Source organism: Saccopteryx bilineata, chromosome 1 (assembly GCF_036850765.1).
Source record: "Saccopteryx bilineata isolate mSacBil1 chromosome 1, mSacBil1_pri_phased_curated, whole genome shotgun sequence".
Taxonomy (NCBI): domain Eukaryota; kingdom Metazoa; phylum Chordata; class Mammalia; order Chiroptera; family Emballonuridae; genus Saccopteryx; species Saccopteryx bilineata.
Genome location: NC_089490.1, coordinates 127,777,794 through 127,795,446, shown reverse-complemented (window position 1 = coordinate 127,795,446; position 17,653 = coordinate 127,777,794). Strand labels below are relative to the sequence as shown.

Here is a 17,653-nt window from a genome sequence, read left to right as displayed (position 1 = left end):
CTTTCCCTCCCGCAGCCAAGGCTCCATTGGAGCAAAGTTGTTATGGGTATTGAGGATGGCTCCATGGCCTCTGCCTCAGGTGCTAGAATGGCTTGCCCCCTGGTGGGCATGCTGGGTGGATCCCGGTCGGGCACATGCAGCAGTCTGTCTGACTGCCTCCTCGCTTCTAACTTCCGGGGGGGGACACACACACACACACACACACACACACACTATTCAGAACTCATTTATTGTTATGTTAATTATCTTGCATAATTTTTGAAAATCTACATGTAACTCATGGTTTACACCCACCACCAGTTCTCCAAAAGGCTAAAATTTTTTTTGGGGGGGGGCAGGGCAATAGCCAACACATGCTAAATATATTCAGTTTGGGAAACCTGTTATGGCATGCTGGATAAGGATTCCAAAGACATCCACATCATCATATTCTGAAGAATTAGGGAATGGGGCAAATTCATCTGATTATTCTGAAAGTACCATGAGTGTTTATGGATAGTAAACTATTTTATTGCCATTTCAGTTTCATCCATGACCTTTCTCAGCCCTTTATGTTCTTGTCTACTGAGAAAAATTAAACTGCTTTAGGTCAGTATGAGTTATTCAAATGCAAACTATCACTTTAATAAGCACAGAAGTCATATCTCATCTGTTGATAATATACTTTCTCTTGCTAATGGCATTCACCATCTTCATTCTACTAGTGGAGTTCTAAAAAGAAAAAGTATTTCATATAGCTGGATTTTCTTCACTATAGCTGGATTTTTCCTCAGGAAATAATAACATGTTCTGTTTAGAAGAGAAAAAACACTTCACCACCTGATCCAATAAAAGGAAGCTGTCCATTGTGAATTATTTATTTCCTTATAAACTTTCATATTTCAGAACTAGGTTGCTTATAAACCACAGATTTCAGAACCAGGTTGCTAAATTCTTAGAATTAATAAAATGTAATGAAATCCTGATAAGCTGATTTACCAAGTTGCAACTGCTTGTTTCCTCATCCTACTTGGAGGATACAATATGCTTTGAAACATGGGACTAAGCACTGTCAAATTAAAGACCAAGCATAAGAGTTTAAAGTCAGTATGCAAAGTTGCTACACCCACCACATAATTTTTCATCTGTCATATGCTCTACTATATTAATAAGATTGAAAGGCCATATGCATAAATTGGCAATTTCTATTTCAGGGAAGTAAAACTGGTAAGAAAAGATTTATAACAATCCTGCGATCTAAATCTAAACTTCTGTATCAGGGAGGCCTTTTAATCTGAGAAACTACTTCAAATACTTTCGAAGTTTACTGTTTAAGAAATCAAAAATATTCAAGGTGGATCTCTAAAGCATCCATTCAACTACTTGTAATTCAAGAAGTAGCTTTCAAAATATTTTAATATTGGACTTTTAACACATTAAAACCTAAACAATCTGCCTCAGGATGAAACTGCTAGGCTGAGCACTTCAAAAAGTAAGACTTTAGTAAAAGGTTAGCATTTAATTTGTCCATCTAAATAATACCAACAAAATTTCAGACTCCCATGATATCATCCTAAGAAAAAAGGATTTGCTGAAGTTCACAGCTCAGGATTTGGCAGATGTTCATTCCTAAACCTCTAACTCATGGAGAGTCAACAACACTACTGGTAAAATACTTACCGTTATTTCCCCATGTATAAGATGCACCTATTTTTGAAAAAATTTGGGGTCTAAAAACTGGGTGTGTCTTATACAGTGTTGTGGCATTTCAAATGCCATAGATAGAACCGAGGATGAGGCAATATATAAAGACAGTGATTCGTCATCACACACAGATGAGGACAAGCTAATGGATGGGAGTTTTGACAGTGATGAAGAGTTGTATGAATTTTATGATGAATAAAACTTGAGTTCAATAACATTATGTAATACTTTTTTTTTCAAATTTTGGGCCCGAAAATTAAGATATGTCTTATACATGAGAGCATCTTATACATGGGAAAATACGGTAATATACAACTCAGTTTTCACAGTTCAGAAATATACACCAGCAACCATGCAATTACTACATTCACTCAATATTTGCAGAAAAGGATATGAATGTATCAAAATTTTAATAGCTATTCTTCTTAGCAGGTTAAAAGGACTTAAAATGTACAAGGCAGGCGTGGCACTAAATCTGAAGAGAGTTTTCCCTCTGTTTAATACTACAAAGGTCTGTGGAGAAAGAAAAAAAGAAATTATTACGGCATCAAAATTATTCACTACACAAAACATTTTTCTAAGCAAGAAATAACTCAAATGTATCTATAGTTTTTACTTCTCAATTTGGTCTTCTAAGGCAAGAAACTTTAAGGCAATATACTTCTCTTTCTCTAACATTCCTCTCCCAGGCTCTGCCCTAGATTATGTTACCAATAGATAGCTATTTTAGCTGTTTTACAGAATAAACTTATTTCTCTCAGAAGCAAGGCATTTGAACTATATCTAAGTTACTTATACTAGTTCTGGACAAGATACTAAAGTTCATTAATTTAGGATTCATTTACTCAACAAATGTTTACTGAGCACTTACTATGTGCCAAGCAATGTTCTAGGTGCATGGGAAATACCAGTGAACAAGGCTAACCTGATTGGGAAACTTCCCCTGAAAGAGGAAGATAGACAATAAATAAAAAACATTACAAAAAAAGTAGCTTATATTGAATGTGATATGTACAACGGAAACAGGAGAAAGATCAGGGAAAGGGAGGTAAAAAATGCTGAGATGATGGGAAAACGTCGACGGAGTGGCGAACGTTACAACTCCCACCTCCCAGAACCAAAGTGGATTACAACTTAATTTAGTAACAATCATCTTGAAAAACCAACTTTGGACTAAACTAAGAGGAATCTATAACCAAGCATCACTGAAGGAACCACACTGAACTGGTAGGAAAGGCAGAGACGTGGAAAGGGCTGCCCAGCTCCCAGGAGTGAGAGGCAGCCCGTAGGGTCTCTCACAGTGGGGTAGGTTGTCCAGAGAGTTGTGGGTCCTCAGCCCCAGGACCGGCACCCCAGGCTGGCGCCCCAGAGACTAGAGGAGGTGTACAGACAGTATTTAGCTGAAAGAAGAGTTAGGTTACTGTTTGTGAGGGGGAGACAGAACTCTCAGACCCAAGTGCCATCTTAAGGGGACCGTGTAGAAAATCTTGTTCACAGCCACTTACCCAGGGCTCCGGGAGCAAGGAGTGTCAAGAGGACTGGAGTTGCGAGAGGAGAGTGTAGTCTGGGGGCACAGGGAGAGACTGTGGGGGATAGCAACCCTGACCCCTGTACTGGGTCACTCCCAAACCTAAAGTGGCCATTTTTCCTGGGAGAACCAAGCCAGCAAACGGAAGCAATTACTCCACCCACCAGAGGCTCTCCTGCTCCAGTCAGTGCAGACGAGACACTTAGAAGCAAGGAATACATCAGGGACACAGGTTTTGAGTGCTGAGGTCTGGGCTACTCGGCCTGCCCAACCTGCTGAGTACCCTCTGAAGGGTGAGAGGGCATGGCTGCAGGGGCCATGGCACTTGGCCCATATGGCAGAAGGGGGCGGAGCCTAGCAGCACAGCCTGCCTGGCAGTGGTGGAGAGAAGAGCATAGAAAGGCCTCCTGCGCATCTGCGGGGTGCAAAGCCTGGCAGCCCACACAGCGAAGGCAAGGGGCAGAGCCCAAAGAGGTGTCCCTTATGCCCATGGGGGGGGTGAAGCCTGGAGAGGCAGCCCAGATGCTTACAGGGGGCAGAGCCCAGCGAGGCAAGGAGTCTCCTTTGCCCACGGAGCAGCCTGAGCTGTGGCCTGTGAGCCCGTGCGCCCGGCAGTGCTGGTGACCGAGTGCCCGAGGAGGAGGAGGCAGCTGGGGGCCGGAGGAAAAACCACACTTCAGGAATTGACAGGCCACACATACTGACCAAGAGTAGATAAAGCCCAGTCTAGAAGCGCAGCTGAGATTTACAATGGCATCAAGGCCCAGCAGAGGCAGCCACAAACTCTGGATCACCTGTAGCTCTAAGAAGGTTTCTAAGGGCCAGTCATAAGCAGTGATCCCCACTGGTCTGCACCAGGTTCCAGCTAGGGAGGTCCAGGGCTGGTATATCCAGCAGACAGATACAGAGAGCATCAGCTCAGGACCTAACAATCCTAGTTAGTGTGGTATCTTAAGGAAAGGCTCCTCACACCTGACCCAACTAAGACATAGAAAACACTGTCACAAACAGAAAAAAGAGCAGTAGCAGCAGACAAGTAGCCCACAGAAGATTACAAACAACAGCTGAGGCCAACCCAAGAATATGTAGAAACAACACAATTGAAAGCTGAAGGCAGACAACACCAACCCTATACTCAGCTAGCTACACAAACAACACATCCAAAGGAGCAATCTATACAGAGACAAAATGGGAAGACAGAGAAATGTAATTCAAATGAATCAACAAGAGAAATCCTCCAAAAAAGAACTGAATGAGATGGCAATAACCAAGATACTGGATGCAGACTTTAGAATAATGATTGTTAGGATGCTCAAGGATCTTAGAGCAACAACAGATGGACATAATGAGCACCTAAACAAAGAGATAACAAGCATCAAAAATGACAATGAAATCATAAAAATGAATCAGACAGAAATGACAAACACAATATCAGAAATGAAGACTACACTAGAAGGAATTAAAAGAAGGCTGGATGAAGCAGAGAATTAAAGCAGCGATTAGGAGGATAAGATAAGCGAAAGCACGGAAGCAGAACAGCAAAAAGAAAAGAGGATCAAAAAGTCTGAGGAAACTCTAAGAGAGCTCTGTGACAACATGAACAGAAAAAACATTGCATAAGAGGGGTTCCTGAAGGAGAAGAGAAAAAACAAAAGATAGAGAACTGGACTGAAGAAATCATAGCTGAAAACTTCCCTAAACTGATGCAGGAAAAAGTCAAAGTTCAAGAAGCACAGAGAATCCCATTAAAGAGGAACCCAAAGAGACCTACACCAAGACATATCATAATTAAAATACAAAAGCTAAGAAATAAAGAAAAAATACTAAAAGCTGCAAGAGAAAAGCAGTCAATCACCTAAAAAGGAGCCCCCATAAGGATGACATCTGACTTTTCAACAGAAACACTGGAGGCCAGAAGGGCACAGAAAGAAATATGCAAAGTAATGCAAAGTGAGAGCCCACAACCAAGGCTTCTTTATTCAGCAAGGCTATCATTTAAAATTGAAGGAGAGGCCCTGGCCGGTTGGCTCAGTGGTAGAGTGTCAGCCTGGCGTGCGGGGGACCCAGGTTTGATTCCCGGCCAGGGCACACAAGAGAAGCGCCCATCTGCTTCTCCACCCCTCCCCCTCTCCTTCCTCTCTCTCTCTTCCCCTCCTGCAGCCGAGGCTCCACTGGAGCAAAGATGGCCCGGGTGCTGGGGATGGCTCCTTGGCCTCTACCCCAGGCGCTAGAGTGGCTCTGATCGCAACAGAGCGACGCCCTGGAGGGGCAGAGCATTGCTCCCTGGTGGGCAGAGCATCGCCCCTGGTGGGCGTGCCGGGTGGATCCCGGTCAGGCGCATGCGGGAGTCTGTCTGACTGTCTCTCCTTGTTTCTAGCTTCAGAAAAATACAAAAAAATTAAAAAATAAAATAAAATTGAAGGAGAAATAAAAAACTTCCCAGGACAAAAATAAACTCAAGAAATTCATTATAACTAAACCAATTCTGCAAGAAATGTTAAGGAGCCTGTTGTAAACAGAACAAAGGGGAAAGAACTCTAGTAAAAGAGGAATGTAGATTTAAAGAACAAAATGGTAATAAACAACTACATATCAATAATAACCTTAAATGTAAATGGATTAAATGCTCCAATCAAAAGACACTGGGTAGCTGCATGGATAAGAAAACAGGATTTGTAGATACACTGTCCACAAGAGACACACCTCAAAACAAAAGATACACAGACTGAAAGTAAAGGGATAAAAAATATATTTCGTGCAAATAGAAATGAAAAAAAAGTATTGCTGGGGTAGCAATACTTGTATCTGACAAAATAGACTTTAAAACAAAGGCTATAGTAAGGGATAAAGAAGGTCACTATATAATGATAAAGGGAGCAGTTCAACAAGAAGATATAACCATTATAAATATTTAAGCACCTAATATAGGAGCACCTAAATATATAAAACAGATTTTGATGGACATAAAGGGTGAATCAACAGCAATACTATAATAGTAGGGGACTTCAATACCCCACTAATATCACTGGATAGATCCTCAAGAAAGAAAAATAACAAAGAAACAGCAGACTTACAGGACACACTAGATCAGGGGTCTCAAACTTGTGGCCCGCGGGCCGCATGCGGCCCGCCCACCAATTTTGTGCGGCCTGCAGACTAATCAAACTTTGTGGATTAGTCTGCAGGCCACACAAAATTGGTGGGCGGGCCACAAGTTTGAGACCCCTGCACTAGATCAACTGGATCTAACAGATATATTCAGAACTTTTCACCCTAAAGCAGCAGAATATACATTCTTTTCAAGTGCTCATGGTATATTTTCTAGGATAGACCACATGTTAGGACACAAAACTAGTCTTAATAAATTTAAGAAGATTGAAATCATATCAAGCATCTTCTCCAATCACAATGGCATGAAACTAGAAATTCACTACAATAGAAAAACTGAAAAACACTATAACACTTGGAAACTAAATAGCATGTTATTAAGTAACATGGGTTAACAATGAGATCAAGGAGGAAATAAATGATTTCCTTGAAACAAATGGAAATGAACATACAACAACTCAAAATTTATGGGACACAGCAAAAGCAGTCCTGCGACTGATGTTCATAGCATTACATGCATACATTAAGAAGAAAAAGCTCAAATAAACAATTTAATGCTGTATCTAAAAGAACTAGAAAAAGAACAGCAAGTAAAACCCAGAGGAAGTAGAAGGAAGGAAATAATAAAGATCAGAGAGGAAATAAATGACATAGAGGCTAAAAGAACAATACAGAGAATCAATGAAACCAAGAGCTGGTCCTTTGAAAAGGTAAAAGAGATTGATGAACCTTTAACCAGACTCATCAATAAAAAAAGAGAGGACTCAAATACACAAAATTAGAAATGAAAGTGGAGAAGTAACAACTGACACCACAGAAATACAAAGGATTGTAAGAAAATACTATGAAGATCTGTATGCCAAAAAATTAGACAATCTAGGTGAAGTGGACAAATTTCTTGAAACATATAATTTTTCAAAACTCAATCTAGAAGAATCAGAAAACCTAAACAGACCAATTACAACAAATGAGATCGAAACAGTTATCAAAAAAACTCCCAGCAAACAAAAGCCTTGGGACAGATGGCTTCACAGGTGAATTCTACCAAATATTCAAAAAAGAACTAACTCCTATCCTTCTCAAGCTATTTCAAAAAATTCAAGAGAAAGGAAGACTTCCAAGCTCCTTTTATGAGGCAAGCATAATTCTGATTCCAAAACCAGGCAAAGACAACACAAAGAAAGAAAACTATAGGCAAATATCCCTTATGAATATAGATGCTAAAATTCTCAACAAAATATTAGCAAAATGGATCCTGCAATACATGAAAAAAAAATCACACATCATGATCAAGTGGGATATATTCTGGGGAGGCAAGGCTGGTACAATATTTGCAAATCAATCAATGTGGTTCATCATGTAAACAAAAGGAAGAAGAAAAATCACATAATATCAATAGATGCAGAAAAAGCATTTGATAAAATCCAGCACCCATTCATGATCAAAACTCTCAGCAAAGTGCGAATACAGGGAACATACCTCAACATGATAAAAGCCATCTATGACAAACCCACAGCCAACATCATACTCAATGGGCAAAAATTTTTTTAAATCCCCTTAAGATCAGGAACAAGGCAGGGGTGCCCCCTTTCACCACTCTTATTCAACATAGTTCTGGAAGTCCTGGCCACAGCAATCAGACAAGAACAAAAAATAAAAGGCATCCAAATTGGAAAAGAAGTAAAACTATCATTGTTTGCTTATGATATGATACTGTACATAGAAACCCTAAAGTCTCAGTAAAAAACTACTGAACCTGATAAATGAATTCAGCAAGGTGGCAGGATATAAAATTAATATTCAGAAATCAGTGGCTTTTTTATACACCAACAATGAACTGTCTAAAAGAGAAATTAAGAAAAAATCCCCTTCACCATTGCAACAAAATAAAGTACCTAGGCGTAAATTTAACCAAGGAAGTTAAAGACTTGTACTTGGAAAATTATTAAACATTGATAAGAGAAATCAAGGAAGATACAAACAAGTGGAAGCATATACCATGTTCATGGATAGGAAGAATAAACATCATTAAAATGTCTATATTACCCAAAGCAATTCATAAATTCAATGCAATTCCTATTAAAATACCAATGACATACTTCAAAGATATAGAACGTATATTCCAAAAAGAACACAAATAGCCTCAGCAATCTTGAAAAAGAAAAATAAAGTGGGTGGTATCACACTTCCTGATATCAAGTTATATTACAAGGGCACTGTACTCAAAACAGCTTGGTACTGGCATAAGAACAGGCATATAGATTAATGGAACAGAACAGAGAATCCAGAAATAAATCCACGCCTTTATGGACAATTGATATTTGACAAAGGAGGTAAGAGCATACAATGGAGTAAAGACAATTTCTTTAACAAATGGGATTGTGAAAATTGGACAGCTACTTGCAAAAAAAAAATGAAACTAGACCACTAAGTTATACCACTCACAAAAATAAACTCAAAATGGATAAAAGACTTAAATGTAAGTTGTGAAACCATAATGATCTTAGAAGAAAACATAGGCAGTAAGCTCTCCAACATCTCTTGAAGCAATATATTTGCTGAGTTATCTCCACGGGCAAGTGAAATAAAGGACAGGATGAACAAATGGGACTACATCAAACTAAAAGCTTTTGCCCAGCTAAAGACAATATGAACAAAATAAAAAGACGAACCACACAATGGGAGAACATATTCGTCAATACGTCTGATAAGGGTTTAATAACCAAAATTTATAAAGAACTTGTAAAACTCAACACCAGGAAGATAAACAATCCAATAAAAAAATGGGCAAAAGAAATGAATAGACACTTCTCCAAAGAAGACATACAGATGCCAATAGGCAGATGAAAAAATGTTCAACATCACTAATCATTAGAGAAATGCAAATTAAAACCACAATGAGATACCACCTCATTCCAGTCAGAATGGCGCTCATTAACAAAACAACATAATAAGTGCTGGTGGGGACGTGGAGAAAAGGGAACCCTCCTGCAGTGCTGGTGGGAATGCAGACTGGTGCAGCCACTGTGGAAAACAGTGTGGAGATTCCTCAAAAAATTAAAAAATGGAACTGCCTTTTGACCCAGCCATCCCATTCTTAGGAATATATCCTAAGAACACCAAATCACTGATTCAAAAGAAGAAATGTACCCCCATATTTATGGCAGCATTGTTTACAATAGCCAAGATCTGGAAACAGCCTAAGTGTCTGTCAGTGGACAAGTGGATTAAAAAGCAGTGGTATACACAATGGACTACTATGCGGCCGTGAAAAAAAAAAAAAGGAAATCTTACTTTTTTTTTTTTTTTGTATTTTTCTGAAGCTGGAAACGGGGAGAGACAGTCAGACAGACTCCTGCATGCGCTCGACGGGATCCACCCGGCACGCCCACCAGGGGCGATGCTCTGCCCACCAGGGGGCGATGCTCTGCCCCTCCGGGGTGTCACTCTGCCGCAACCAGAGCCACTCTAGCGCCTGGGGCAGAGGCCAAGGAGCCATCCCCAGCGCCCGGGCCATCTTTGCTCCAATGGAGCCTTGGCTGCGGGAGGGGAAGAGAGAGACAGAGAGGAAGGAGGGTGGGGTGGAGAAGCAAATGGGCGCTTCTCCTATGTGCCCTGGCCGGGAATCGAACCCAGGTCCCCCGCACGCCAGGCTGACGCTCTACCGCTGAGCCAACCAGCCAGGGCCAGAAATCTTACCTTTTGTGACAACATGGATATACCTGGAAACTATTATGTTAAGTGAAATAAGCCAGGCAGAGAAAAAAAAAATCATATGACCTCACTCATTTGAGGAATACAATGAACAATGTGAACTGAGGAACGGAATAGAGGCAGAGGTGAGATCAAAGGGACCAGAGGGAAAGGGGATCAGAGAAGGGAAAGAGATTGGTGAAATTATACATACATAACACAGCGTTATAGAGAGCAGAAAAACAAATCCTGGAGGGAAGGGGGGAGGTCACTGAGGGGAGGGGGACAAGAGGGATATTGAAGGGAACACGGGGATGAGGGGGATGTATTCGGTGGGACACTTGAATCTATGTAAACACAATAAATTAAAATCAATAAAAAATGCTGAGATAAGGAGATGGGTGAAAAGGGAGGTGACACTTTTAAAGGAGGTGGTCAGAGTAGAAGCGAAGCTACTGAGAAAAGAGGAGCAAAGACTTGATGGAAGTGAAAGGAGTTCTTTATTCCACCAATAATTACCTGCCAAGTGTCTTCTATCTTTTAAGAGCCTCCCTTGTCAGCCTTGCCAAAACCATTCAACCAGATTTCCCAGTATGAATCTTCCTGTCTTGCCAAATAGTTCATTTTAAAGTAATTCTTGATTTTGTCCTTTGTTCACATTGCTCAGCCTTCCCAGAATGCCTTTCCTTGTCTCATAAATTCAATTCAATTAAAATGTTTTTGAGCATCTAATTTGTGCCAAGCACTGTGCTTGACTCCAGGGATACAAAATTGAATAAAACTGTACATTTAGAAAAGACACATATGTGAACTAGTAACTATGATACAGGGTAATAACAAAAATATGTGTAATGTATGACAAGGAGCAGAAGAAAAAGATTCCACCTCCCCACCTTGGATGGGGAATGGAAGAAAGAAGAGTGAGCTGAGAGATGTTCACAAAGAAAGGTAACTAATATTTGGAATGGGCTTAAAAGGATAAGCAGAAATGAAGAGATATTAATTGGTCCGATAAAGGAGGAGGGAATGGCCAGGAAAAGGAACAGCATAAAATGTACAAAGACACAGGAGCATATAACTGTGGGTTGTTTTCAGGGAATTTACAAGTAATCCAGTGCTGATGGAGGATAAAATAAAGAAGGGAGCAGCAGACTATGAAACTGAAGAGAGATGCAGGAACCTTATGTGCTCCTATGGAGACAGGCCAGTACGTAGCCCTAGCATCTTACTATGTGAGTGAAAGAGGAAATGGTCAAATGCTAGCCATCTTAAATAGTTTATTTTTAATTTAAAGCAATACATGCCCACAATTTAAAAAAAAAAAGAAACAGAAGAGTAAAAGTTGCATCTCATTACTCAAAGATAACCTTTGCTAGTTGTATATCTTTTCAGAACTTTTCTTTGTAAATGTAAGCACACAAATATAGCCTTAAAAAGACTCCCCCCGCCTCTTTTTTTTTTAACTTTTTTTTTATTAAGTTAGCAGTGGGGAGGCAGAGAGGCAGACTCCTGCATGCACCCTGACCGGGATCCATCTGGCAAGCCCCCTACATGGTGATGCTCTGCCCATCTGGGGCCGCTGCTCCACTGCTAGGCAACTGAGCTATTTTAGCACCAGAGGAGAGGCCATAGAGCCATCCTCAGCATGCAGGGTCAATTTGCTCTAACCATTTGAGCCATGGCTATGGGAGGGAAAGAGAGAGAGAGAGCAAGTGAGACAGAAGAGGAGGGGGAGGAGTGGAGAAGCAGATGGTTACTTCTCCTGATCGGTAATACAACCTGAGACTTCCACACACTGGGCCAATGCTCTACTGCTGATCCAATCAGCCAGGGACCCCTCTCTCTTTCAAATGGTAAATACCGTTCTATACCTTATATTAAAGAAAAATGAACCCCCACAAAGAAGAGCCCAGGACCAGATGACTTCACTGATAAATTCTGTCAAATGCTTAAAAAAGAAAATAATACCAACCCTTCAAAAACTCTTCCAAAAAGTAGGACACACTTCCCAATTCACTCTATAAGGCGAGTATTACTTCAATACAAAACTGACAGAAATCACAAGAAACAAAAACTATAGACTAATATCCCTTATGAATATAGACACAAAAGCCTCAACAAAATACCATCAAACCAAATCCAGCAGCATACAGAAAGGATTACACACCATGACCAAGTGGGATTTATCCCAGAAATATAATTTAACATATGAAAATCAATCAATGTAATATAATAATATTAGTAAAATAAAGGACAATAAGCACATGATAACCTCAATAGAAGCAGAAATAGCATTTGAAAAAATCCAACAGTCTTAATAAAAACACTCACAAAGTAGAAATGGCAGGAAACTGCCTTAATCTAATAAAGGACAGCTATGAAAAATCCGCAGCTAACATCATACTTAACAGTAAAAGACTGAAAGCTTCCTCCCTAAGATCAGGAACAAGACAAGGTATCTACCTTCCCCACTTCTATTCAACGTTATAAGATGGATGTTCTAGATAAGGCAATTAAGCAAGTAAAACTATTTCTAGTTTCAGATGAAATGACCTTGTAGACAGAAAACCCTACGGAATATGTACAAAAAGGTATTAGAGCTTATGAACAAGTTCAATAAGATTTGAAGGTATGAGATCAATAAACAAAAATCAGTTGTATTTCTATTTATCAGCAATAAACAATCTAAATTGAGAAATTTTTTTAAACTCTAGTTATAATAGTACTCAAATCAATAAAATACCTACATATAAATTTAACAAAAGAAGTATAAGACCTGACACAGAAAACTATAAAAACAGCATTAAAAGAAATTAAGACCTAAATAAATAGGAAGACATCTTTTCTCATGGATTGAAAGACTTAGTATTAAGATGACAATATTCCCCCAAATGATCTACAGATTTCATTCAACTGTCAATTTTGGCAGAAATTAACAAGCTGATCTTAAAATTTCATATATAAATGCAAGGGAATCGGGACAGCCAAAACAATCTTGAAAAAATAAGAGTAAAGTTGAAAACTCACCTTGCCCTATTTCAAAGCTTATCCAAAGCTATAGTATCCAAGACTGGTGCTATCATAAGGATAGCCACATTGATCAACAGAATGTAACTGAGAGTCCGGAAATAAACCTTTACATCTACAGTCAACTGATTTTTGAAAAGAATGCCAAGACAACTCAATGGGGGAAGAATAGTCTCTTCAACAAATGAGTAACTACATGCAAAAGAATGAATTTGGACTTCTACCTTACACCCTATACAAAATTAACTAAAATGGATCAAAGACCTAAGTGTAAGAGCCAAAACTATAAAACTACTAGAAGAGAACAGAGATGTCATTTAGACAAGTATTAGAGATGTGACACGTAAAAAGCACCACCAATCAAAGAAAAAAATGGATAAACTAGACTTCATTAAACTTTAAAATTTTTGTGCATCAAATAACACTATCAAAAGAATGAAAAGACAACCCACAGAACGGGAGAAAACATTTGCAAATTATGTGTCTAATAAGGTCTATCAGTAAGAGGGCAAATAATTCAATTTAAAAATGGGCAAAGGAACTGTGGCTCCTAAATGAAAAACAGTAGCTGGTGGTGCTGGACCTAAAACACCAATTTTGTCATCACATAGTCTGCCACCAGAAGACTGAAGACATTGAAAGACTGTAGACGAGAGGTTAGGAACCATTTTGGCTGAGAGAGCTATGAATGCCACATATTTTAAAATGTAATTCCATGAGAGCCATACAACGACCTGTGTACATTACGCATTATCCAATAAAAATTTGGTGTTGTCCCGGAGGACAGCTGTGATTGGCTCCAGCCACCCGCAACCATGAACATGAGCAGTAGAAAATGAATGGATTGTAATACATGAGAATGTTTTATATTTTTAACATTATTTTTTTTATTAAAGATTTGTCTGCGAGCCAGATGCAGCCATCAAAAGAGCCACATCTGGCTCACGAGCCATAGGTTCCCGACCCCTGCTGTAGATGCTCCACAGTTTGAAACATTAACTCATAAATGAGTTAATTTATGTTTAAAAAATTGGCAATGGATTTGAATAGACATTTCTACCAAATAGATAATACAAACAGCAAATAAACATATGAAAAGATGTTCAACGTCACTAACCATTAGGGAAATGCAAATAAAACCACAATGAAATACTACTTCAAGGATGGTTATAATTTTTAAAAACTGTAAAAATAAGTACTGTCAAGGATGTAAAAAACTTAGAACCCTTATACACCTCTGACAGGAATGTAAACTGGTACAGCCACTTTGGAAGAGAGTTTGGCAGTTCCTCAAAAGTTAAACACAGACTTACATATGACTCAGCAATTCTACTCTTAGCTGTATACCCAGGAGAACTGAAAACAGGTGTTCATTCACACCATGTAAATATTCATAAATCATTATTCAGAATACCCCCAAAGTGTAAAAATAACCCAATATCTATCAACTGACAAATGGACAAACCAAATGCAATATATCCATATAATGGAATATTATTGTCTTAAAAAGGAATGAAATTCCGATATATGCTACAACATATGCTTGGTGAAATAAGACAGACAAAAAAGGACAAATACTATGTAATTTCATTTATGTGAGTTACGTAGAATAGGCAAATTCCGAGAGACAGAAAGTAGAATAGAGTTTACCAGGGGCTAGAGAGCGGAAGCATGGAGAGTTACTGTTTAATAGGCACAGAGTTTCTGCATGGGCGAATGAGAAAGTTCTGAAAATGAACAGTGGTGATAGTTGCACAACCTGGTGAATATATTTAATACCAGGTAAATTGTGCACTTAAAAATAGTTAAATGATAAATTTTATGTTATGTATATTTGTCCAAGAAACGCCTTACCAGCTGTGCTCCTTTCTGTAATACTCCCCAATTCTTTCCCTCCTTCCAACAGAGGGAAGCATTATTTTGAATTTGGACTGAGGTCCTACTTTTAAACTGATATATTTCCAAGCATTTTGAGATTTCCCTTTTCTGAACTCATTATATTTGGAGTTTGTGCCTTTCATTACTCTTCAAGCTTTTATTTTTTTACCTTCCCTCTAACCTGAAACTAGGTTTTAAGCTCTTACAGGGAGGAACCAATCTCACATTTCATCCTATAGTTCCAATACAATACTTAACCCATGAGCTCCCAGAAAACATTTGCTGCCAGATTTTTTAAAAAATTCCTTTCCTCTCGTCTTCTATTCCTTCCTTTCTCAAACTGGCAGAGTGATGCCATTTGCTCCCCAGAAAAGCTGTGTTGGTATTGAGCCATATGCATTTTGGAAACAGTGTACCATCCCTGGTGTACTGGCTCTGCTGGGATCTGCTGCAGAAAGCTAAATCCTAACAGCAACAGGACCTGGGGTTAGACTAAAACAGGTCAAAGGCTGAGCTATGACTCTTGATACATTGGTTTCTCAAAGAAACAAGGAGCCCAGGACTTTCCCCAAAACCCTCACTGGCTACTGGTACTTTTATGTGTTTCTATAGCAACTCCTTCTATGCGATTGCCAAAACTTTTAAATAACTTCCTCATTCAGCCTCATAATAGTCCTGTGAAGTATGGGTAAAGAAGGGATTATTATCCTCTGTGCATTATATAAAAGCTCAGGAGAGGGACGCCACATATCAAAGGTCATGCAGCAAACAGTAGTACATTATGCCAAGCTTAGAGCCTATTTGCAGCTTCTACTGTGCCCAACTGGAAGGCCACTTAGTGGCAATATAGCAGAAAATAAAAATGGTATGGGGAATGTATTCTCTGGTGAATAAGAAATTTGAGTCCGTGGCGTCCATGATGTAAAAGCCTAAGCAACAACAAAAGAGCACTGGCCCATGTCCCAGGATCTAAAAACCACCAGACCTTTGCAAAATTACTGACCTGCCTTAGAAGACAGGCAACAAGATTTTTAAAAGTAATCTACTCTGCACCTTATATTTCTCATCTTTTAGTTTGGTCATGATGGGAAGAGAGGTCTCAAAGTACTGAGGGTATTTCCTATCATGGAATCAGTGCCTGCACAGTGCCTGGCCTAAAGCAAGTGCTCAGTAGTGCTTACTGATTAATGAACAAGAGCTTGCATGTCTAAGGTGAGAAAACAGGAGAAGGAGAAGGAGAAGAAGAAAAAGAAAAGGAAGGCATTAGGAAATTAAAATTGTTAGAACTTGGTTGAAAGAGAATAAAACTAGGAAATAGTAAGGATTCTGAATTAGTACAGTGATGGGTTGTTAAGAAAGGTATCGATGATCCTGAGGGAAACTTAAGTATGATTAGTGAATTAAAAAGCCATGTTTTGTAGCCCTGGATGGTTGGCTCAGTGGATAGAGTGTTGAACCAGCGTGCAGACATCCCAAGTTCGATCCCTGGTCAGGGCACACATGAGAGAAGTAATCATCTACTTTTCTTCCCCCCTTCCCCGCCCTCCTTTCTCTCTCCTCTCTTGCAGTCAGTGGCTCAGTGGGTTCAAGCATCAGCCTCAGGAGCGGAGGACAGCTCAGTTGGTCCAAGTATTGGCCTCAGGTGCTAAGGATAGCTTGGATTGGCCTTCTGAGGCCAATGGACGGAAAGGAGCCAGGTGGATCACATTGAGACACATGCGGAAGTCTGCCTATCTCCCTTCCTCTCACTTAAACAAACAAAAGAAACCCTATGGTTTTGTAAGTATAAAGGCTTTATTAAGGGTATTTTATGTGTAAAGAAGGAACTTCTTAATTAATTTAGGTATTGAATACTGTACATAGAATAAAAATAGTTTATCATCACTCCTTTCCAAATATTTATATCCAGTATCTTCATCAAGTATAAAACCTGAGATCTATTTTCTATTTGGAGAAATAAATATCTAGTCCACACTAAAACTCCTGAAATAAAGGTAAATCCTCTATATTTTAAGTAGCAAGTTGCACCACAATAAAAATCATTGTTAAAATAATTAGATTTACATATATATTTTTATATGCAGTTTTTAATAAGGCAAGATGGTGTTTGGATCAACACAAGTACTCAAAGCTTAGGAATCTCCCTTTTAATTCTAGTGCTTGCTGTGCTTGTATGAGAGATAGACTAGTATATATCAGGGATCAGCAAACTTATTTTGTAAAGGGACAGACGTTAATTAAAAATTACTATAGGCTCTGTAGGCCATATAGTCTCTGTAGCAACAACTCCACATTGCCACTGTAGTGCAAAAGTAGACACAGACAAGTAAACAAATAAGAGTAGCTTTGTTCCAATAAACTTTTTTATGGACAAGGACATTTAAATTTCATATACTTTTCACACATCAGAAAATATTATTCTTTTGACTTTTCCCCAACCATATAACAGTGCAAAAAACTTCTTAGCTTGTGGACCATACCAAAACAAATGGAAGAACTGATCTGGCCCATGGATCAGAGTAGGCTCATCCCTGGTATGTACTAATACCACTTCCTGACCTAGGTCAGACTAGCTGCATTAAGAATGATCTCAGGTGCTTTTTTTTAAATGCAGATTCACTCTCCCACCTCTGAGGTGCTCACCAGGATTTAGGAACCAGCAGCTCATCCTTCAGGTCATGCTGTCCTAAAACATTTGGGCTCTCCTTCACCTTCCTCCACCTAGCTGAATGGCTT

At 39.2% G+C, this 17,653-nt stretch overlaps 1 protein-coding gene across 5 annotated transcripts in view; it reads right to left on the bottom strand.

The window, feature by feature from the left end:
• Positions 1-17,653, bottom strand: part of SCN8A (sodium voltage-gated channel alpha subunit 8) — a 265,318-nt gene that overhangs the window by 137,674 nt on the left and 109,991 nt on the right. For all 5 annotated transcript variants that reach the window (XM_066265290.1, XM_066265307.1, XM_066265314.1 and 2 more), the window contains exon 3: positions 2,079-2,196. In XM_066265290.1, the coding sequence (XP_066121387.1) occupies positions 2,079-2,196 (118 nt within the window). The remainder of the gene's footprint in view (positions 1-2,078; positions 2,197-17,653) is intronic.